General features: G+C 41.5%; 1 protein-coding gene across 2 annotated transcripts in view; it reads right to left on the reverse strand.

The window, feature by feature from the left end:
* gstcd (glutathione S-transferase, C-terminal domain containing) overlaps window positions 1-25,543 on the reverse strand; it is a 444,339-nt gene that overhangs the window by 361,790 nt on the left and 57,006 nt on the right. For both annotated transcript variants that reach the window (XM_060926471.1, XM_060926470.1), the window contains exon 4: window positions 18,299-18,559. In XM_060926471.1, coding sequence (XP_060782454.1) covers window positions 18,299-18,559 — 261 coding nt within the window. The remainder of the gene's footprint in view (window positions 1-18,298; window positions 18,560-25,543) is intronic.

Below are 25,543 nucleotides of genomic sequence, written 5' to 3' on the forward strand. Positions count from 1 at the left end.
AATAGAGCAGAAAAAACTGTCTGTCGAGAGTCTGTGTTGACAAATGTAACGTGAAAGGAACTGAGGGAGGGGGTGGATGGATGTTGTGGCCCCCAGGGACCTCCTTGGGGCCCGTACATGAATTCTGTTTATATCTGCAAAATTCCAGGCCATCCCTGGACCTACTTGCCAAATTTGGTGAAAATCCGTCGAGAAATGGTGACGTTAGCTCAAGACAAACAAACTAACTTTGCTGCTTATTATACAAGATTACTGTTTGATCCCGAACGCATTAAGGCGGCAAGAAACTCGTCCACTAATTAACTTTTGACGAAACGCGCCTATAAATTGAAAAGCATTCCAGGTGACTACCTCATGAAAATATATGAGATATGAAGCACATTTTGTTTTTAACACTTTTTTGTTTATCACACAAGTCCATATATGTTCCAGATGTTATTTCATAGTTCTGATGTCTTCAGTGCTTTACAATGTAGAAAATACAAAATACAGAAGAACCTATGAATGAGTAGGGGTGTACAAACTTTTAACTAGTACTGTACATCAGTTCTTTATATTGGTTACCGGTGTCCTTGATTAATAATAATTAGTATCAGTCATCGCATCGAAAACCTTCTGACATCTGCCGTGTACGATACTACAAGGACTCATCCAGCCCTCACAGCAGAGTGTTTTAATTATTCCTGCCAGAGTGACTCCAAAACACAAAGTCAACAAACACACATGGATTTTGGGCATTCGGAGGCAGCTGGAGTCGGATTCCCAGCAGAGTGGGTAACGAAGGCGTAATGTGAGCACACATTGCTGATTTGAGACAGGCCTGGCTGATTAGCAGAGGCGTCTTTGGAACAGCAGCAGTAAAGGATCATGCATCGCTGCCTGATGCGAAGCTCACCGAGCACAGTTGATGTGGTCCAGTCACATGGTGCATGGGGCTGTAAAATCGACAGCAAAGAGCCACCAACGACAGCTGCGAAGCAGACGAAACACTGACGAGCACGAAGCCTGGGAACCTCAGACAACCGTTCTGCTTTTAACATTCACTCCCCCTCCCCACACAAACACCTGCACACACACACACTTGCACTGGCTGTCACTTTGACATTACAGGAAATTGCTGATTTATACACACTCAGTGTCAGCACTGGCCAAGACGCCGCCAAGACGGAAACACACCCGTTGGAGTACAGTCTGGGAGTCAGGTCTTGGCCCAAACTTCCTCCATAAAAGCATCTTAGAATTTATTTGCTACACACTTCAGCGCAGGGTCTAAGTGGGTCAGCAATACAGCATCAGGATCACCTCTCCAGAGGAAACTAATAGACCAAAAAAGAGAAGGTGTAAGAAAATGTATAGCACCGCAGCACAGCAAGTTCCTCATTACTACCATCCTGTTTACACCAGCTATAAAGTGTTATTGGATTTTGTGTTGTGTTCAGCAGTTTGTATGGCAGCACAAAGAGAGGGAAATAACCACATGGGGCGTGAGGTGAAAGCAAGATCAAGTCACCTTTAATGGCGTCACAGTCACCACAGTACCATGAAGCCATCGCTTATTTGGTATTATTATACATATGGGACACTTTTTCCATGGAATAAAAACATTTATTTTTTCACGGTCCAAATCCTGCGCTCTGATTGGCTGGCGAGTGGCTCCGTATCCTACGGTACGGACCCCGGTTATGGACCTCTGGCGACTCGCTCGTTCACAACAACAAACAACAGAGTAGCATTTTTCGTCAACATTTATCTTTTTTTATAAGATTTATTTATAAGATTAGGCCAAAAAAAAAAATAGTGTGTTTCCGGTAACATGAAATACTAAAATAAGGTCGGTAGGTAGGAAAGTTTTTTTTTTTCTTAATTTTTTTTTATTTTGTTCGAAAAAATTAACACAAGTAAACATCTTACAAAATAGTATTTTGGCACAGAATCCTTTATACCACACATCATAATAAAATAAGTGTTTTAAATCTTTAAACGAATAAAAAAAAAAATATATCGCGAGAGTACGAGTTATGATCTACGGAAGCGATATTTCATGATATTTTCATGTAATAACGTGAAAACACCTTATCAAGAAATAACGTGAAAATAACGTCCTAGGCTAGGCTACTTCCATTAAAAGCAGACGGCCTAGCCTAGCCTACTGTAGAACTTGGGTCGAGCAAAAACATGGCTGAATCCTGAATGACTCCTATTTGTATAAATAGGGGACTACATAGGCGGTAAAATGTAGTGTTTTTCCCTGCCATGGAAGTGCACTTGTATTCTGAAAAGGAAGCAATTTGCATTACAGCCTTGAATGAGGATTTAAAATGGCGGCTCGGCTCAGTTTTCCTTCCTCCTTCAGTATACAAGTGCGCTTCCATGTTTATGCAGGAGGGCTGATAGAAGTGGCAAAACATTTTACTTTTTATCGTTTCTTTCACAACTTGAATGCGTTGAAACAAAAAATTATGACAAACTAACGCCGCTTACACTAAAATATCGAGGGAAATTTGTAATAAAAACTTTACGGTCGCCAATTTCGACGCGGAAATTCTCGATCGGTCGGGTTACCGGAAACACACTATTTTTTTTTATTTGGCCTTATCAAAAATCTTATACATTTTTGCCAGCATTTCTCAGGAGAATAGCATTAATTTTACAGCATGGATAGCGATAACGACAGTCTTCACAGCGAAAGCGAGTTTTACTACCCTGAGGAAGAAGAAATAAAATGAAACATTTCAGGAGAAAGCTAAAAACCTGTAATTTGCTAACGCCGAGCAAAAACATGGCTGAATCCTGAATGACTCTAGCCTAGTAAACTAGACCCACCCGCCTAGCGGCCAAAAATATTTTTGCTTAGCGAATGGGTCTAGCCTCGCACCATATAAACAAAAACACCCCGGGCATCAAATCGTGCCCGCCAATTACAACGCAAGGTTTTTGTTTGGATTCTTTGGGTGGGTTTTTGCAGGAGTGACGACAAAGCTGTGTGACGCTGGATAAAGCACAGCAGGAAAGATGGCTACGGCTAGTGAACAGCGCGCGTTTGACTCCGCTTTGGAATCAGTTTTAGAAGAATTAGACTTTCGTTGGGGAGTTTCGTTCGGAGTTTTCGTTGAAACATGAGCAGGAAGAGGCTCTCCGCTCATTCCTTTTCAAGAAGGACATTTTCGCTGTTTTGCCAACCGTCTATGGCTAAGTCTGATCTACCAGCTGGCTCCGCTCGTAGCCAAAAGGATGGGGCTAGTTTGTGCAGTACGAAGAATTAATAAACAGCTTTGAAACATTACTTTTTGATTGTTTCTTATTTTCCCGTTATTTTAAATTTAAGGGAAATTATTTCACCAAACACCACTAAATAAAAACTCTCAAAAACAGTTTAAGCAAACCCTTGAAAAACACTTGGAAAAAAATGTGTATGTGGTACAGACTCCAAACTTGTGGTCATTATCTCCAAACTTCTTAATATCTAGAACCTGTTTATTAATTAATACGCATTTTGAAAAATTATTTATTTCAAGGCCTCCCCCACTGCTTTCTGTCGCTCTGACTACGTCACAGTCACTGTTGCGCTGATTGGTCAGAGCGTTGGCCTATACGCACAGAGACAGTTTGAAAGACAGCGGTTTGTTCCTCCTACCCGCTTCGGAAATGTCTACGGATCGAGGCCAGACTAAATATTCACATTTAGTCTGGCTTGCCAGGCTAGAATGACTCCTATTTGTATAAATAGGGGACTACATAGGCGGCAAAACATAGTTTTTTTCCTGCCATGGAAGTGCACTTGTATACTGAGGAGGAAGCCATTTGCATTAAAGCCGTGAATGAGGATTCAAAATAGCATTAATTTTACATCATGGATAGTGATAACAACAGTGTTTAAAGCAAAAGCGAGTTTTACTACCCTGAGGAAGAAAAAATAAAAGAAAACATTTCAGGAGAAAGCTAAAAACCTCTAACTTGCTAACGAATGAGATCAAACTGTTAATGAGGCCCATTTTGGACCATGTTATCCTCATACATAATATTACGTTAGGTAAAAACTTTCAACCAGTACAATCTCTTCTTCAAAGTTTCACCAAATGGCTTTATTTATGCAATATAAAGGTCATAATACTGTATAACTTTGGTCGAGCAAAAACACCGAGCAAAAACATGGCTGAATCCTGAATGACTCCTATTTGTATAAATAGGGGACGACATAGGCGGTAAAATGTAGTTATTTTCCTGCCATGGAAGTGCACTTGTATACTGAGGAGAAAGCAATTTGCATTACAGTCGTGAATGAGGATTCAAAATGGCGGCTCGGCTCGGTTTTCCCTTTCGGGTGGTCTCGTTTTCTGTTAGAATTTGGTAAAGAAAAAAATAAATATATTATTTACCAGCTTAAGATCGGTCCGTATGGTGAAATACCATGACCTCGGCCTTGAATACTGACCTCGGCCCAGAGGGCCTCACTCAGTACTTTCAAGACCTCGGTCACGGCATTTCACCATACGGACCTCCCAGCTGGTAAATAACATATGTATTCGATGCCCTTCTAGTGGGAATCAAATACATATGTTATTTACCAGCTGGTTTACTGATGGCATGCAATCTTATCATATCACTTATCCTCCATTTATTTTTTTCACGATCCGGTTTCCATCAAATCCTGCACTCTGATTGGTTGGCAAGCGGGTCCGTATCCTACGATACAGACCCCAGTTACAGACCTCTGGCGCCTCGCTCGTTCACAACAACAAACCTAGTTGCAATTTTTGTCAACTTTTATTTCGCATTTCTCAGGAGAATAGCATTAATTTTGCATCATGGATAGCGATAACGACAGTCTTCACAGCCAAAGCGAGTTTTACTACCCTGAGGAAGAAGAAATAAAAGAAAACATTTCAGGAGAAAGCTAAAAACCTGTAATTTACTAACGCCGAGCAAAAACATGGCTGAATCCTGAATGACTCAATTTTGTATAAATAGGGGACTACGTAGGTGGCAAAATTTAGGGTTTTTTTTCCTGCCATGGAAGTGCACTTGTATACCAAGGAGGAAGCAATTTGCATTACAGCCGTGAATGAGGATTCAAAATGGCGGCTCGGCTCGGTTTTCCCTTTCGGGCGCTCTCGTTTTCTGTTAGAATTTGGTAAAGAAAAAAATAAATATATTATTTACCAGCTTAAGGTCGGTCCGTATGGTGAAATACCGTGACCTCGGCCTTGAATACTGATTTCGGCCCAGAGGGCCTCGCTCAGTACTTTCAAGACCTCGGTCACGGTATTTCACAATACGGACCTCCCAGCTGGTGAATAACATGTATTACGCCACTCTCCCTAATGGAGAATGAGTGTGCAATATTGTTATAATATTGCACGTTGTCAAGACAACACGACATCACACATCAGAGCTGATGCGAAGATCCAATGACAAAACTTTTCTGCTGCGTACGCGCACAATCATTTATTTCTCGGCCAGGAAAGAAAAAAAGATCCAGTGCTTGGTTTAAGCACTAAATAAATAAACAAAACTGAAGATGTGCTGGACACCCGAAAGGCTACCAAAACTTCATTATATATTCTTCACGCACATTTACAAGAGAAAAACATACCAACGGACATCGAAAAACTGGAAAAGAGACACATCAGAGATGTAAAACTTCCGTGCTAGCGAGTGACTGTGACAGTTTGTAAACAAACATGGCCACAAGGTTTGCTTCATTAAAAAGGGAAGATTTAAAGAGAAAGACGCGCTGAACACCCCACAGGCTACCAAAACTTCACTGGATATTCTTTACGCATATTTACAAGAGAAAAACATACCAACCGGCATCAAAAAACTGGAAAAGACAGCATTAGTGGAAATATTGTCAAAGTTCTACTTGAAGGTGAGGAAAAGTGATGGAGACTTTTACAAGAGGACTTCACTCAGCAAAGCCCTTTTGTTTGGAACAACTGCAATGTAACAATAAACTACGACCAAAAGTAACTGAACTTGAACTGTCAACCTATATATAGCTTGTATATAAGTTGGGCTGTTTTTCAGGCTTTTTGGACCTGTACCATTTTTATTGTTAGAACTTTGACTTTGTACAGTACACTGGATTGACCGAACACTGAATTACATTCGATCAGAATCAGCATTCAATATTGGTAAGTTACCGCCCTGTTCTTAACTTTTTGTAAAATCTATAAATGTTCCATCGAATGTGTATGTATAATAATAATAATAATAATAATAATAATAATGGCTTTTTTCATAGTATATCAGATATATTCCATTCAGCTACTGATCTTCGACTCGTTCAGTATCATGCTAGCTGAATGGAAGATATCTGATATACCACTCAAAGCCAGCCAATATTATTTAAATATTCTCATCCCATCTCATTATCACTAGCCACTTTATCCTGTTCTACAGGGTCACAGGCAAGCTGGAGCCTATCCCAGCTGACTACAGGCGAAAGGCGGGGTACACCCTGGACAAGTCGCCAGGTCATCACAGGGCTGACACACAGACACAGACAACCATTCACACTCACATTCACACCTACGGTCAATTTAGAGTCACCAGTTAATCTAACCTGCATGTCTTTGGACTGTGGGGGAAACCGGAGCACCCGGAGGAAACCCACACGGACACGGGGAGAACATGCAAACTCCGCACAGAAAGGCCCTCGCCGGCCACGGGGCTCGAACCCGGACCTTCTTGCTGTGAGGCGACAGCGCTAACCACTACACCACCGTGCCGCCTATTTAAATATATTTCCATGACTAATTTTTTACTGGAATTTGTTTGATTTCTTTTTATTGTTGTTATCCATTTTTGGTCCATTTAAAAAAAAAAAACACCACAGTAAACTTGCCAAGTTAGATCAAAAGGTGCAGGCATCTATTGGTACCTCAAATAGTGAAGGCTACAGCAGGGGGCAGAGCCTTTTCTGACAAAGCGCCACCATTATGGAACAGCCTTCCAAGTAGTGTTCGGGACTCAGACACAGTCTCTGTGTTTAAGGCGAGGCTGAAAACATATCTGTTGAGGCTTTTGAAGAAGTTAAAGGAGCAGATCTGGAGGGTCGTCAGGAACAGTGCGTTTTGGTAAACTAGGATATTTGGACGGTGGAGTGACCGGCCACTTTATGTCCCAGGTCGCCCTCATGTTTGTGTCAGTGTTGTAGTCGAGTCATTAAGCCTCAAGTCCGAGTCCAGTCAAGAGTCCCCAGTGTTCAAGTCCGAGTCAAGAAAATTTCGAGTTGAATCCGAGAACAAGACTCCAACTGCACCATTTGACGTTGGCTGTTGCTGCCTTTACGTGAAAGCGTCTCTGCTACTGTGTTGGACTAACGTTACTGCTCCACTGCCCCATTTTAGTTAACAGGCTACAGATAAAAAGCTTGTTCATCGTTCAGCAAGCCCCGCCCACTATCAACAGGGCAAATACCATAAGAGAGGGTTAACACTAGCTAGTTCATCGCTCAGCAAGCAAACCCTGCTATCAACAGAGCAATGAACATAGCATGTCACTTCCTTCTCTGGGCGGAGTCTTGCCAAATGATTGAAGTTCGAGGTTGTCCCCGTCGTCTCCTCGATATTGTTGTTCTATGTATGGAACACGTAGCAGTGCGTTTCTTCCCACTGCACAAGAAGTCTGTATAAGTAAAGTGGACAATCCTAGCAGCTTCTCTCCAGGCATTTTAGCGCCATTAATGTTAGTTTGTTCCTGAACATGACGTATGAACAGGTGAATGTGCATTCTCTTGCACAAAATTAGTATAAATATTAATGTAGATATAAATATCTTATGGCAAATTAGAATGACATGTTACAAAAAATAAAGAAAAAATCCGAGTCCTCGTCTCCAGTTTACGAGTCCGAATGCTGTTGATGCACGAGTCTGAGTCATCAGTGCTCAAGTCCACGTCAAGTCACGAGTCCTTAAAATTAGGGACCAAGTCGGACTCGAGTACTACAAGCCTGGTCTGTGTTACCTTCTGGTACATTACAGCACAGTGAAGTTCTTTCTCTGTAACCCATCTGAAGCAGTGAACCATATTACAATAAAAATACGACCATACAAACAGAAAAAAAATACACCGGGTGTAACATAACAAATCATTACAGATAAAACAGTATTCAGTTAAAATACTAAAAGCTCAAGGTTAAATTAGTCAATTAAAAAACATAATACACAAGAGTGCTCTGAGAGCACAATATCCCCCGCTGGTAACTAGGCCATAACTCTGGTAAAATGCGACTGAATTGAACAAAATTGCAATATGCGTATTACCGACATATAACAAAGAATCCTGTCAAGTTTCGTGAAATTCCTCCAAAAATTGAGAGAGGAGCTGATTTCAGAAGGTGAGCACCGGGACGGATAGACAGACGGATATCGCAACAACATAATCCCCTTTAGGCCTTTCGGCCAGTGGGGGATAAAAACTTTAAAAACAAGTGCATTGTACAAGAAAGGCATTTTCTCTGTCTTTTAGAATGGATATAAATTCACCCAGAGTTATCATCTTTGACAGTTTCAGGTCCTTTTTGCCGCTTTTCCACTACAAACGCGGCTGAGTCGGGCTGAGCCGTGCCGTGCTGAGTTGGGCTGAGTCGAGCTGAGCGGGGCTGTTGGAGTTGCATTTCGACTACAACCGCGCTGAACCGTGCTGGCTGGAAGTGGGTGGACACATTGGGTGGAGTTAGCGAAAGTGGGTGGACGTCACGTGATGTCGTTAAGCGGCGCAAACAGTGACATCAGTGAGCTTTTAAGCGGTAGTCTCACGACCCGGATAGTAAACAATAAACATGGAGGACATGGAGTCGTTAGTGTTGCTGGTCTTGGTGCTGTGGCTTGTTGTCACCGACAACACCAACAGATACTGGCAAGAGCGTATAGATGAGGCGAGGCGCATAAGGCTTCAGAAATTCTCGTAATTCATAATTCTTCTTCTTCCGGGTTTACGGTGTTTACAGATCCCAGCATGCTCGCGGGGCGTGTGTGGGCATGTGAGGACACTCCTCCTCACCAATCAGTGCACAGGGGAGTGTCTGCTCACGCCCCTAGCCTCACTCAGCTCGGTTTGGGTCGCTTCAGCCCCACTCCAAAACCGTGCGAGTTTTGGGTGCTAAGCAGGGCTGAAGCGAGCCGAGTTGTGCTGTTCTAAGGTAGTCGAAACGCGAGCCGTGTTGGGCTGAAGTGAGCTGAAAAAGGGTAGCGGAAAAGGGCCATTTGTAAATTGTTCCAGGAAAAGGGAGCAGCATATTTAAAAGCCTTTTTTCCCCCCAAACTCTGTTCTCACTCCAGGGACTAACTTCAATTTAGAAGCGATGTGTCCATGAGCTCCACTAGCCTTGGTAGGTCATGTAGCGTGTAGGTGGCGTCACGATTTGTACTCCGAGCGTGATATTTGAAACTCGGAGAGCATGAGATGGCAGCGCACAGGGACATTGTCTCCCATCTCATTATCTCTAGCCGCTTTATCCTGTTCTACAGGGTCGCAGGCAAGCTGGAGCCTATCCCAGCTGACTACGGGCAAGAGGCGGGATACACCCTGGACAAGTCGCCAGGTCATCACAGGGCTGACACATAGACACAGACAACCATTCACACTCACATTCACACCTACGGTCAATTTAGAGTCACCAGTTAACCTAACCTGCATGTCTTTGGACTGTGGGGGAAACCGGAGCACCCGGAGGAAACCCACACGGACACGGGGAGAACATGCAAACTCCACACAGAAAGGCCCTCGCCGGCCACGGGGCTCGAACCCAGGACCTTCTTGCTGTGAGGCGACAACGCTAACCACTACACCACCGTGCCGCCCCAGGGACATTGTTTTTCTTTTAAAATAAAATCTGTGCAGTGTACAGGTCAAATATGAACAAGTGAACACTCAGACATGTCTTGTATGGATATTACTGGTCAGTATAAAGGAGTTTACTTTTTTGGGTTTTGTTAATCTTTAAAGCAGAACTGAAGTCATTTTTAAACTTGCTTTATTTCTTTTTTTTTTTTTAAGATATTTTTTTGGGCTTTTTGCACCTTTATTGGATAGGACAGTGTAGAGACAGGAAATGAGCGGGAGAGAGAGAGACGGGAAGGGATCGGGAAATGACCTCGGGCCGGAATCGAACCCGGGTCGCCCGCATTCATGGTATGGCGCCTTAACCACCTGAGCCACGACGCCCCCACTTGCTTTATTTCTTAATTAACGTGTTATTCAATTACGTTTTCGGTTTTAGTAACCTTATATCATGACTCGTACTGGCAACTAATTGCAAATAAATATTCTACTTATCGGCCTATTCGGTTTTTAGCCATGTTGAATTTAGTTCGTTTGGTCCACGGCAGGCGTCGCTTATCCGCACGATCTTCACGAGACTTGTGCGAGACTTCGAAACCAGCCAGGTGTCAGTGATGCCATTTTGAAAACCGTTTTCCAAACGAAATATTGCACAAAAACGAGTTGAAATGACGATTACTGCCTACTTTTTTCAAACTTTCCTGATTGCTATCAAAACAAACAAAACTTCCGGCTTGATTACATCAGCATTCGAAAGAGGGCGCGTGCGTCTTTTGACAACGTTGGCAGATGTCGGTCGCTTTGATTTCCGCTGTACGTTTTACTTCCGTCCTACGATGTCTCGCACAGGTCTCAACGAATCTCGTTTACGGCCATTGCTTTGACATATGGACTGATATATTACAGAGCATATTTCAAACACTCATAACTTGCTATAGCAGCGACAAAATAGCGATCAAAAATGCATTCCGATATTTAATAACATGAGAAATAGAACTTTGATGATAAAAAAAAAAATTGCCTTCAGTTCTCCTTTAAAGATCATTTACAAGCTAGGCACACATCTAGTCCAGCCTGTGTTAACGTTAGCGCTGACTTGTGGCAGTCCATGCTCGATAGTGTGTGAGGGGAAATCCATGAACAAAACCACAAGTATTAAGCAAACAGGAGTTCTAGCCAAATGGGTGGTAAATGCTGTACCTTTGAGGGTTTCTGAACAATCTTTGCACTGCTTTTTTGCCTTAATCATCACACAAAAAAAAAAAAGGTACAGGCAAAACAAATGAATCAATTAACAGCGCTAACTGATATACAGGTACACTACCGTTCAAAAGTTTGGGGTCACCCAGACAATTTTGTGTTTTCCATGAAAAGTCACACTTTTATTTACCACCATAAGTTGTAAAATGAATAGAAAATATAGTCAAGACATTTTTCTGGCCATTTTGAGCATTTAATCGACCCCACAAATGTGATGCTCCAGAAACTCAATCTGCTCAAAGGAAGGTCAGTTTTATAGCTTCTCTAAAGAGCTCAACTGTTTTCAGCTGTGCTAACATGATTGTACAAGGGTTTTCTAATCATCCATTAGTAGGGTGACCATTTCCATAACACCAAAAAGGAGGACATTATTTGGACGGGGGGGTCTGGGGGCCCTCCCCCAGAAAATTTTGTATTTCTTAGATGCAATTTCCTGCATTCTAATCAATTTTAGGGTGAATAATGGCAAATCCCATCTGATTCAAGTTTTTATGTAAACCACAATGGCAAGATTGAGAATGGATTATTTTTATGCAAGTCACTCAAGTTTGGTGAAATCAACATCGCAATTTTGTAGGGTTAAAGATTATGATTGCGGGAAAAAAAAAAAAAAAGAGTAGGAACTGTCCGAAATAAATACAATCCTCTCCGTGTATCTGTTGTAGTAGATGTAGATATAGTAGATGTGCATTTGCACTGTCATCCATATCCTAACAAGTTAAGTTGTGAGCAGCTGGTCTACCGGACAGACTCGTGTTTCCAAGTCCCAGCCAGGGCCAGGGGGGCAGGGCACTAGGCACGCGCCAGGAAGATCATCAAAGGATAGAGCGCAACGCGTTCTAGAACGCAACGCCTCGCGGTGCGGAGTTCGCATTGCATGCCAAAAAACATCGAGCCATAGACTCTTTATTGTAGATTACTAGTGTGCAGCACAGATCTGCAGTTTCCCTACAAAACGTTATTCTAGAACTCTGCTCTTCCAGTCTGGCAAGTCGATATTATAGAATTCCGCTCATCGTCTCTAAAAGGAGGACAAATGTGCGTCCGGCTTGATGCTGTGCCGGACGCCGGACAAGACATCGAAAAGACGGACGGTCCGGCCTAAAGCCGGACGTCTGGCCACCCTATCCATTAGCCTTCTGAGGCAATGAGCAAACACATTGTACCATTAGAACACTGGAGTGAGAGTTGCTGGAAATGGGCCTCTATACACCTATGGAGATATTGCACCAAAAACCAGACATTTGCAGCTAGAATAGTCATTTACCACATTAGCAATGTATAGAGTGGATTTCTGATTAGTTTAAAGTGATCTTCATTGAAAAGAACAGTGCTTTTCTTTCAAAAATAAGGACATTTCAAAGTGACCCCAAACTTTTGAACGGTAGTGTAGTTCTGTATACAGTTATCATGGTGAAGAAAAAAAAAAAAAAGCAAAAACAATCTGTTTTTCTTATCCCTGTTTTTGGAATGGGTAGTACATCAAACCAACTTGATGCCTTTCAACACTCGTGTCACGGAGTGTATTTAAGTAAACATCTCTCAGTCGACTGAAATGGCTCAGGGCGAGTATTTAACAAAGCCTTTCCAGCAGCACCTCACTTCAGACATGGCATGGAACAGAAACCTCAGCACTCAGTCTCTCTGACTAAGAACTTAAAAAGGTTTTATGGAAAGTTGGCTGAAAAAAAAAAAAAACGGCATTTCACTCAGCTCTAAATAAGTACTGGGTTTAAGATTTTTCCAGTGGCTCAGCGAACACCCTCAACAATGCGTCTGTATGGATTTTAGCACCAACAAATCGGTTGCATATGTGAAAAGATATGTGAAAAACATGGGTGCTAGTGCTGCCGTGGTACCACGGGGGGGAACGCCGTTGCCATGGTAGCTCTTTAGGCCTAGTTTAGACTGTCGGGAACATTCATTCATTCATGTTTCTGATAACTGTTTTGATGCACAAGCGGCTACAAAATCTCTCAAGCGATTAACCAGGAAATGTTGAAATTACGGGGTTATGAAATGTCATCATTATACATGAATATAAGATGTTCTAGACAAAAAAAAAAAATTAGCAGACTTTTGCTTAAAAAACCATGTTAAAAGTTGTAATATCGGTCCGTTGGGCCGTTTCCCCGGGCGTGGCCATACTGGATATGAAGTATAGTGATTAGTTGTGCTTAAGAGTTGTTGCAGTCTAAAAGCATCGTCTTATTAATACAGAAATTATTCTGAAAATTCAAAGACATTCTGTACCCCTGATCTTTAAACTAATTATTGCAGCCACCGTTTTAGAATGAGTTCATCGATTCGCGATATTGACCACTGATCCCAGACATTTACACTCAGCAGTCCGACTCAACACTCCGGTGCTTTCTTCAGCCTGCTCCATCACTGTCACACTCAAGGGCATACAAATCCTGCTGCTTTCATTTTCCCAGACCAAACTCAAATCACTTTATCAACCCAACCGAGGTTACATTAAAATAGGTTTATTCCATGTTCTGGATGGGTCATGTGACTCGCTCCTGTCTTCAGTTTCTGATTGGATCATTTCTGCTTCTGATTTCTGTTCAATGACAGGCCACACACACACACACACACACACACACACACACACACACACACACACACACACACACACGTAGACTCCACAGAGTTTAACTACAAAGGCTACATTCGAATAGAGGGGAAAAAAATCTATATATATGAGAGAGAAAGCTAAAAATAAAAAAAGAAGGAAGGAACTGGAGAAAGCAAGAAAGAACACTAAGGAAAGAAAGCAAGAAAGCTAAAAATTAAAAAAGAAGGAACACTAAAGAAAGAAAGGCTAAAAAGAAAGATAAGAGATTAAAAGAAATCTAAATGAGAAGGAACACAAAGAAAGAAAGCTAAAATTAAAAAAGGAGGAAGGAATGCTAAGAAAACAGAAGAAAGAAAAAGAAAAAGCTAAAAATAAAAAGAAGGAAGGAATGCTAAGAAAAGAAAAATAAAACAGAAGGAACAATGAGAAAACAAAAAGAAAGAAAAAAGGAGAAAGAAAGCTAAAAAATTAAGAAGGAATGCTAAGAAAGAAAAAGAAAAAAGGAACAATGAGAAAGAACACTAAGAAAAAGAAAAATGAGAGAACAGTTTATGAAAATTTAAGAAAGGACAGCTAATGGAGAAAAAGAAATCTAAATGAGAAGGAACACTAAGGAAATGAAAATAAAAGGAAGGAAAGAAGGAAGGAAGGCTAAAAAGAGAAAAAATAAAGAAGGAAGGAACTGGAGAAAGAAAGCAAGAAAGAAATAACACTAAGGAAAGAAAGCAAGAAAGCAAGCTAAAAATTAAAAAAGAAGAAAGAAAGAAAGAAAGAAAGAAAGAAAGAAAGAAAGAAAGAAAGAAAGAAAGAAAGAAAGAAAGAAATCTAAATGAGAAGGAACAAAAAGAAAGCTAAAATTAAAAAAGAAGGAAGGAATGCTAAGAAAACAAAAGAAAAAGAAAGCTAAAAATAAAAAGGAAGGAATGCTAAAAAAGAAACAAAACAGAAGGAACAATGAGAAAGAACACTAAAAAAGAACAAAGAAAAGGAGAAAGAAAGCTAAAAATTAAAAAAGAAGGAACAACGAGAAAGAACAAAAAGAAAAAGAAATGAGAAAGAAAAGTTTATGAAAGAAAGACAGCTAATGGAGAAAAAGAAATCTAAATGAGAAGGAACACTAAAAATGAAAATAAAAGGAAGGAAGGAAGGCTAAAAAAGAGAGAAAAAGAAAGAAAGCTAAAAATAAAAAAGGAAGGAACTGGAGAAAGAAATCAAGAAAGAAAGAACACTAAGGAAAGAAAGCAAGAAAGCAAGCTAAAAATTAAAAAAACAAGGAAGGAACATTAAAGAAAGAAAAAGAAAAAGCTAAAAATTTAAAAAGGAAGGAACACTAAGAAAAGAAAGAAAGAAGCCAAAAAGAAAGATAAGAGAATAAAAGAAATCTAAATGAGAAAGAAAGAAGTTTAAGAAAATTTAAGACAGAGAAGGAGAGCTAATGGAGAAAAGAAGAAATCTAAATAAGAAGGAATACTAAAAAGAAAGAAAGAACACTGACTAAAAAAAGTACCGTAAAATAACGATACATAGCAAGAAAAGTACTTGGAAAACACTAAGGCCAGAGCTGAGAGGGAAATACAAACCTTTCACCAAGTGATCACTGCAAACTCGAGCGTGCTTTGACTCAGTTCCCTTCGATTTCAGTGAGGGGTTCGAAAGCCACCTTTCTCGACGTCTTTTTGTGAAATCTGTGTTCGTTCACCCTTTTTTATTAGTTCACGGGGAACCCTGAAGAAACTTTTATCAGTTTCACGGTTTGATCGATTCGAACAACCTAAAACAACGCAAGCGTGAGGCATTTTTCATGCGAGCAATGCACCTTCTCCGTACAAACGCTTTGCCAGCTGAGCTTTGGTAGACCACCAGCTAAAGTTTTGAATAACTAATGAGGCGGATGTGACGTCACGTGAAACCCAGTAATAAGTGAGCAGATGTACAGATTATTCTGAAAAAGTGGACAGTGAATGCACACACACACACACACACACACACTGAAGACCTGTAACGGTTGCTGTGAAGCAGCTGTTGATTAAACTGTATGTGCTAAGAGACTTTCCCTGTTAGCACAGAGCCAGCAAACCATATAAAACCACTTTACTTAGAATATATGGCCTAATTTAGTTGGCACAAGCCTCTTCTTTTAAGTACAAAGTGCAGAGAGCTGTGTAAGCTCACTGCGCAATAGTAGAGAGATATAGCACGTTTGCAGCCCACTGGAGGGCATAAATCTGTTAGAGCTGTTCCTGCAGAACAGACGGCCATTAACACTACGTTCAGACTGCAACCTGAAACGACCCCTATCCGATTTGTTGTGAAATCCGATTTTTTTGTTAGGCCGTTCACATTACCAATTATATGAGACTTGTATGCGATCTCCAATACGAACGGAAAACGCCCCAAAAGTGTCCCGCATGCGCAAATTGACACGTAATAAGCACATCTACGTAATACGTAAAAAAAAAAAAAGCGCACTCTTCATGTTTAATGATTTCTTTTTTTGTTTGTTTGTTTAATTATCTGGTTAAAGTGTGAGGTCTCGTGTGTGTTTTTGTTTCTGAACTGAAATGAAAATGTGTAGCCTGGTAACGAGGGTTGACTCCTAAATGTCTCTCTAATTTCTATATAAGTGCACTACATGTTACTAGGAAGTAATGGATTTTTAAACTCTATATAGTGCACTCGAGCTTCAGTAGGCAGTCATTTGGGATACGGCCGCTGTATTACCAAACTCTTAATTCAGGCTTAATAATTTGCACATATTTATTTCGTCATATTAATAAACTTTTTCTACATTTTTATAAATATTTATTTAGGCTACGTTCACACTGCAGGCTGAAGTGACTCAAATCCGATCTTTTCGCCCATATGTGACCTGTATCCGATCTTTTATTGACAATATGAACGACACAGATCCGATTTTTTCAAATCCGACCCAGGCCGTTTGGATATGTGGTCCTAATTCCGATTCCTATCCGCTCTTTTCATATGCGACTTCAGTCTGAACCGCCAGGTCGCATTCATCCGACTTACACGTCATCAACAAGCCACAAACGTCACTATTCTGCGCTGAAGTAGGCGGCGGGTCTCTCAAAAAAAGTTACAACAACATGGCGCATAATCACGGGCGCAGATAGAGGGGGGGACGGCTGGGATTCGTCCCACCCAGATTTAAATTCACTTCGTTCGGTCCCCCCCACTTATAGGGAGGAAAAAACGTCTATGCTGTCTTTCTTTGCATAAGGCAAACCTCACGGAAAAATCAAAAGACTAATTCGGTTTATTGAGGTGCACAGCAGTACATACATAGTTGCAACAACTCACATAAAACAAAACAAAGACTGATATTCGGTTGGTTGAGCTGCGCAGACTGCACAGGTTGCGAGCTCGAGCTTGGTTGCTATGGTAACCCACAACAAGTTTGACAGGCATATCGGGGTTGGTTTGCTGGCAGCTTTGTCCCCCCCAGTTTTTTGTCCCCCCCAGTTCAAAAAACGTATCTGCGCCCCTGCGCGTGACATCAATGCGAGGGACGCTTCGGGCTGTGAAGGTTCTGAATCTTCTCAATGGAAGGGCGCAGAGGTTAGGGAGCTGATTTCCATTTGGGGGGATGCAGCTATTCAAGCTAGATTGGATGGGTCATACCGCAACCGGGCGGTTTTACTTCCGTAAACACTGGCCATGCTCACTGCGTGTGACGTCGTCGTATCCTGCAATGCACATGCGGAACACTTTTAGGTCGCTTTTCGTTCATACTGAGGATCACATACAAGTCGCATATATTTGTTAATGTGAACGACCTCACAAAAAAAATCGGATTTCACAAAAAAATCGGAATTGAGCATTAAGCCTTGCAGTGTGAACGTAGCGTTAGATTGTTTATAGCCAGCTGAATTCTGCAACTTCTCTCAGCGCTGGCTCAAGGTGCAGAAACACCAGTGCAGTTTGCTATGGAGATGAGGCGAGACCTGGCGATGTGGTTTTTGTGGCGGCGGTGGAACTCGCACAATAATCTGATTAATGTGGGCAGCAGACTAATGAGACCGAAGGTGTCAAATTACTGGAAATTTCCAGAACAATCTTATAATCTTGTAATACAGGATGGTTTAAGTTATAAATCAGTTATAGAAACTGTTTTATTTAATCAGGCTAACAGATCAACATCCAGGTCCCTACCAAATCCACCATTAGCTTGATCAATTCTATAAAAGTCTATTTAAATTCTGAAAACTGTACAAATGTTGTTGTTTTCCACCAAAGAGGCGGGATTAGCCAACGCAGAATAGTGACGTTTGTCTCTTGTTGATGACGTGTAGGTCGCATGAATGCGACCTGTCCGGTCAGACTGCAGTCGCATGTGAAAATATCGGATATGCATCGGAATTAGGACCACATATCCAAGCGGCCTGGGTCGCATGTGAAAAAATCGGATCTGTGTCGTTCAGATTGTCGATAACAAATCGGATACAGGTCGCATATGGGCAAAAAAATCGGATATGGGTCGTTTCAGGGTGCAGTCTGAACGTAGTCTCTGTGTGCAGGGCAACATGCTAAGATTCTATCGGACACGGTCGAGTTCAGCAGAGCAGGAAAGAGAAACCCTCTTGTCACACAGTGAAAGACAGGGATACAGGAAAAGGAATGGGGGGGGGGGGGGGGAAGCTTATTTTGATTACCTGGAGTTTGGTAAGTGTGGGTCGAGGCCCTCCCACAAAGTGCTCTTGAGATGGCGCAAGGGTTTCCTGGTCCGATTCGACCACGCAATGAGGAGCATCTGGGCGAGTCGAGCAGGGCTGCGGTACCTGCGGGGTGAACAGAGCAATCCCACAATCCTCTGCAGCACAGCAGACCCCTGGCAGTTCCTTCATACGCTGATACCAGCGCAGCAGCAGAGGGAGCTGGAGCAGGACGTGAGGAGCGTGATTCTGGAGTGAGACCTGAAACAACATAACATAAACATTATATACAGTACATCACCTTTAAAGAGAAAAGCAAGCGTTCCACTGGAGCACATTTCTATCCCAATGTTTAAGCAAACGTACAGGAAGCAGTGAGCGAGTTTAACTGGGAATCGTTGTGCGTTTTCATCCAGTAGTCATGTGAAAATTCTGACAGAGTCGTAGTCAAAAAGTTAGCTAATGAATTAATTTGCGCCAACAGCGCCGGTACAAACTGTTACTCTCACTCAGGATCTTTCTACTTTATCATTATTATCATCATCATCTTCCTAATGGGGCGGCACGGTGGTGTAGTGGTTAGCGCTGTCGCCTCACAGCAAGAAGGTCCGGGTTCGAGCCCCGTGGCCGGCGAGGGCCTTTCTGTGCAGAGTTTGCATGTTCTCCCCGTGTCCGCGTGGGTTTCCTCCGGGTGCTCCGGTTTCCCCCACAGTCCAAAGACATGCAGGTTAGGTTAACTGGTGACTCTAAATTGAGCGTAGGTGTGAATGTGAGTGTGAATGGTTGTCTGTGTCTATGTGTCAGCCCTGTGATGACCTGGCGACTTGTCCAGGGTGTACCCCGCCTTTCGCCCGTAGTCAGCTGGGATAGGCTCCAGCTTGCCTGCGACCCTGTAGAACAGGATAAAGCGGCTAGAGATAATGAGATGAGATCTTCCTAACGTTTTTTAGGACACTATTTCTCAGCATATCAGGTGAAAATACAAATTCAATCCAAATTGCTTGAAACTGGTCTCACTGAATTCAGAACATACTTTTTACAGAATTCAAATGCGTTTATCCGGTCTTGAGATATTACAAATCAAAGTTCGAACAAACAGCTTAATTTTTAGAAAACTGCCGTAATATTCTGTATGAGATTCTGTATCACATGCCCCGTGTCTGAAATCACTCATTCATTTGCTACACCCTACGCCCTATATAGGGAATTACTCTATAGAGGACTATATAGTGAGCTCATTGGTAAAATGAAAAAAAAAAAACGCTTTTGGACACAACTCCGTCGCGTTGGTATTTACGTCATTACTGTCGCGCAATTAAAACGTGCCAGATCAGGCAGCTGGTGAGTTTTCAAAATAATAAATACATGTATGTGTTTTTGTGATAAATCCATATTACAGTACACTGAGCGCATTTCCCACATTAATAAATAAAAAAGTACCTGCATCTTTCAGTTTTTTTTTTAATCAGGGCTGAATAATTTCTTCTTTGCCGCTGCCTTTTATTAAATCAAATTTGAGACTTTTAATTTGATTTCTTTCAGCGCGACCGCAATGCATGATGGAATATATTGCTTTGGTTAGTGACCACTCCTTTTCGTGATGCATTGTGGGATACTTTGAGTGCACTATATAGGGTGTAATAATCCTCACTATCGTTTCAGACAACACTACAAAATGGCATCCTCACTATATAGTGCCCTATACAGTGAGTCGGGGGCGATTTCGGACACGGGTGGTTTTTATTTTTCAAAATATTTACATGGAAATTGGCAGCTACACAGATGTATACTGAATACAAAGTTTAAAAAATTAGTATTTAACAAGATCAGCTGTGAGCTACTGCTCACTTACGTATCCCACCCGCTCTCGCTTATATCAGAATGCAAGCAATCGAAGGAATAGGACACTTATTATGAATGTTGACATCAACAAATAATGAACCCTGAGACAAATAAAGAGCAGTCTCTCCCCCCAGGGATTTCAAATAGCATCCTGGTAAACTGGCATTCTGAAATAGCGTCAAAATCTACCCGATATGTTTCGTAAATACATTCAGTCGGTAAACAGGAAGTCGATGTGGGACAGACCTGAAAACAGTATACACGGTACAGAACCCCAAGCTGAAGCTCGGTACCAAATATCAAGCAGTTGTGATTTGTAGCTGCTGAGAAAAGTGCTACAAAAATTTTGTAAATCCACGTTATCTCATCTCATCTCATTATCTCTAGCCGCTTTATCCTTCTACAGGGTCGCAGGCAAGCTGGAGCCTATCCCAGCTGACTACGGGCGAAAGGCGGAGTACACCCTGGACAAGTCGCCAGGTCATCACAGGGCTGACACATAGACACAGACAACCATTCACACTCACATTCACACCTACGGTCAATTTAGAGTCACCAGTTAACCTAACCTGCATGTCTTTGGACTGTGGGGGAAACCGGAGCACCCGGAGGAAACCCACGCGGACACGGGGAGAACATGCAAACTCCGCACAGAAAGGCCCTCGCCGGCCCCGGGGCTCGAACCCAGGACCTTCTTACTGTGAGGCGACAGCGCTAACTACTACACCACCGTGCCGCCCACTAAATCCACGTTATATGCTTCATAAATACATTCAGTCGGTAAACAGGAAGTTGATGTGTGACAGACCTGAAAACAGTATATACGGTACAGAACCCCAAGCTGAATTTTGGTACCAAGTGGCTATGATTTGTGGTTGCTGAGAAAAAGGGCGTTTCGGACAGAAGGAAACCAGTATACCCCCTTCTTTGGAGTGGGAGTATAATAATTAGTATTAATTATGCTAATTAGGTAAAAATGTGAAATCGGTACACTCTCCTCTTCAGAGTTTCACCAAATGGCTTCATTTGTGCAACATAAAGCTGATCTTAACTCTCATTTATACATCACAAAGGAGAAATCAATGATAATTATAAAATATGCATCAATAAGCATTGAATGTCATTCACATCTACCGTTCTCTATTAAAATAAAACAGTAATTAAAGATGATTTCTAATCCCCTCTTTGTGCTCTGTAGGGCCTTCTAGTGTTCGTATGAAAGAATATAAATGATTTATTTTCAATTAATATTCACAGGTTTCAAGGCGAACCTCAAAAAAACTGTCTGATCCACATCCAATAAACAATTCACATTAATCAAACTGAAACTGACACCCGTGTTTCTGACTTCTGGTTTTTAAAATTCTCATTCAGACCACTAAGATCAGGGCTCTACATTAACTTTTGAAACCACTTGTCCTGTCGGGCAAGTTGAAAGGAAATTTACTTGTCCGAATGTGAAGTTGACTTGTCCGAAGAAATATTTGAGGAAAAAAAAAAAAAAAAAAAAAACCACAAACTATTTGTAACCCAACAATCTTTACTGCATTTGTTTCCAAATTCACAACATATGCATAATATCTATGAATCAAAAGTAATCAATACTTGATATACTGAGGCAAAAGTTCAAAAATATAGTAAAACAGACTGATTGATACCATAATTCACCAATTATTAAGCTGAAGTTCAGAAGCAATATATCCCAATAGAGTAGAAATTATGAACATAAAATTTTAAGAACAAAATAACTATACTATGAGATCCAGAAACACTAACCATTATATACACACAGATCAGTACTCTGCAGTTCAGTAACAAATATCACAAAAAGTAGCATTATCATAAAATTTATGACTTGATGAGATATCACTAGCTTGGACAAGAGAAACAAATAACAACAATGCTACAAATAAAAACAACTGATAACAAAATTAACTGATTAATACTGTAAATCACTGATTATTATAACTAGATTTCAGTGTATCAAACGACAAGATAATATATCTTGTTATGAAAACCTCCACACCTCTATTGACTCAGAACCAGAAAATTAAAATTATATATTTTCATTTTTAAATTATTAATTTTGAATATATATCCTCCACTGATTAATTGTTGTCTAATTATTCAGTGTGGCTCCTGTATGGTATTTAATGGTAAAAGATAACTTCAAATAATCCATAATTATATCTAAATTATAGAGCCCTATGTTTCAAATCCCTAAACTCCCATTACTAATTAGTTAATTAATACAGCCGGTAACCTAATTAGCAGCCATTTGACAGCTTGGTATTTGATAGATAACTTTCCCCAGTCCTACCTCACTCCCTGTCAATCCACACGCACGCAGGCGCACATTCCAAGCCCAGCACACCCCGTCACACATGCTCGACTATATAATGAACACCATCAACAACAATTCAAAGATTTGGAAATTACCACATACTCAACGTAAATATACAGTTGAATAATGATCCCGCCAACAGAAACGTCAACAAATCCACGCGTATGACACGATTAAAACCAATCATAAACGACCGTTTACTTTTCAGCTCAAATACACGAAGTGGTATTGGCCGGTTTCGCAAGTGGAATATTGCACATGCGCACATCGCTCTTTCCGAATAGAAACATCCGGCGATTCATCAAAACAATATGTCGAGTGAGATGCTTCGGAAATCATGTGAATAAACTGATAAATTTGATATGTAACCCGAATATCGGCGTATTTTGGCACTTGTCCGATTGGACGAGTAACTGAGACGATTAACTTGTCCGACATTAAGTATCACTTGTCCCGGACAAGCGGACAACCGTTAATGTCGAGCCCTGAAGATCTCAATATTTTTCATCAAAACAACTACAGTTATATTCTGAAACAGTTATTTATTTACATGAATCAGTTTGATTTGAAAAAATAAGTAGGTAAAGCTCTGAAAACTCACTTCAAAGTCTCCCGTGAATCAGAACATCAAAACTAGCTGATGGACAATTGACAAATGAGTACTTCATCAGAAACGGTGAGAGCGAGAGTACGTCGCTATAAAAGTTATCTGATTGATATTTACGAATAATCCAGTCAGAAACCGATCAGAAGAGAGAGAGAGAGAGAGAGAGAGAGAGAGAGAGAGAGACTGAGCACTTTCCCATTACTCAAAAATCACCAGCAGTTTCCCGACATCACGCGAGCAGAGAGATTTTACTCTGTTGTACCGACTTCAACCTGCTGTTTCTCCTAAAGTACTGAACAGATCTTAACGGGATACATTTCTTTGGAAAGCAGAGATTATACGCTTTTTTAATGACAGTATTCATGATAGAAAATATTCAAGAGTTAAGCAATGACAGATTTGGAAATTTAAATGAGCGTCTGCATGGACAATTTCCACAGCACGGCCAGCGAGCGTCTGATATGCCTAATGTTTCTCCCTCAGTTTTCAACCAAATCACCACCAGATTTTACATGAAGAATACGTCTGGGCTGAATTACGTCGCTATGACTTTTGGTGCTGATCCGGATCACTGATCCGGAACCAGCCATGAAAAACAGGATTTTTTTTCCGAAATCACTTATAACTGTCAATTTTCTTTTTTTTTTTTTGTTCAGGAAGGCAGGGTACAACTTTTCCTCACTCACTCTCTTACCGTTCCGGATCTATAGGGTACGATAACTGTCACTCTCGCTCATGCTCTGGACGGCGCATGCTGCAAACTAAGGCTACGTTTACAATAGACCGTATCTGTCTCGTTTTCTTCGCGGATGCACTGTCCGTTTACATTAAACCACCTGGAAACGCCGGGAAATGGGAATCCGCCAGCGTCCACGTATTAAATCTAGATCGTATCTGGTCCGGTGCTGTGCAAACATTGAGAATACGCGAATACGCTGTGCTGAGCTCTAGCTGGCGTCCTCATTGGACAACGTCACTGTGACATCCACCTTCCTGATTCGCTGGCGTTGGTCATGTGACGCGACTGCTGAAAAACGGCGCGGACTTCCGCCTTGTATCACCTTTCATTAAAGAGTATAAAAGTATGAAAATACTGCAAATACTGATGCAAATACTGCCCATTGTGTAGTTATGATTGTCTTTAGGCTTGCCATCCTTCCACTTGCAAGTGGTAAGTGATATGTGCTGGGATCACACACACAGCGGCTCAGTCCCGAATCGTGGCTTGTTCACTTCACTCGCGCGCTCTGTGAGCTGCGCAGGGCCGGAGTGCGCACCCTCCAGAGGGCACTCGCAGTTCAGGGCGGAGTGATTTGGAGCGCAGGATGCCTGCGGAGCCGAGCGTATCCGTGTATTGGTGTTGCTGTGTGCACGGCTAACGGTTTTAGTGTAAACGCGAATCGTTTTAAGAACGTTAATCTGATGATCCGCTGATTCGACGTAATGTAAACGTAGCCTAATTCACACGCCACTGATGACTCCCACCAGCACTGGATTAAGGTGCAATCAGCGTGCCTATATAAGGACTCCGAATGCACACTAACGATGCAAAGTGTTGAGTTGTTTAGACACGTTACCGAGCCGTGCGTTATTTTGATTTCCTGGTTTCCGAATTCCTAGTTCCTGTTCCTAGTTCTTTGATTCCACCTTTGTCCGTGCCTCGCCTGACCTACCGCTTGCTCCCGTTTCTGATTTACGCCTGCCGATTTGAACCGTTTGCATGATCATCTTATTCTTAATACATATCTTCTGCACTTATATCCATCTCCGAACATTGCTCACAGTGACCAGACGTCCGTTTGTAACAGCTAGTGCAAATTACCATGTCTTTCGTCACAGTCTCTATCTAATTCTTTCTCCACCCGTGAATAGACACTCATCTGAAAACAGATCATCGCTGTCTGCTCAAATAACTGCGATTAGGGGATTATATTATCCAAATAATTACTTGGATCAGTGGATTTATTTTGGGTGATTAAAAGCTGGATGTGATATTAAACATTCATACACGGAATTCTTCGGCTTCAAATTCATAAATATACACACGCTCACTACTGAAATCACTAGAAGATAAGAGACAGAGCTGAAACAATTTTATAGAAGCTGCTATGAGATGCAGCGAGACAGGAAAAGTGCAGTCGTGCTGTTTCACAAGAATCACAGCGGTGTATAAAGCAGCAGCAGAGTGAAGGTCTAGCAGGAGAAACACTACGATGCAGAGATGTGTAATTAATCCATCAAAGTGTCATCGAGCACATCTGGAGGACGGAGGACTCCTGTAGCCTTCATCACCCCATCACTCCGTCTATCCTCACAGATGAAAAGAAAAGAGAGGGGGCCAGGAAGAGGAGGGGAGAATCAGGGTGACACGGAAGGATACAAGCTAAAATTGATAGAGAGGGGAAATGAAGACTGAGTGAAAGACTTAGTCAAGGAGGGAAATTACGTAAAA

This window comes from Neoarius graeffei, chromosome 7 (genome assembly GCF_027579695.1).
Source record: "Neoarius graeffei isolate fNeoGra1 chromosome 7, fNeoGra1.pri, whole genome shotgun sequence".
Taxonomy (NCBI): domain Eukaryota; kingdom Metazoa; phylum Chordata; class Actinopteri; order Siluriformes; family Ariidae; genus Neoarius; species Neoarius graeffei.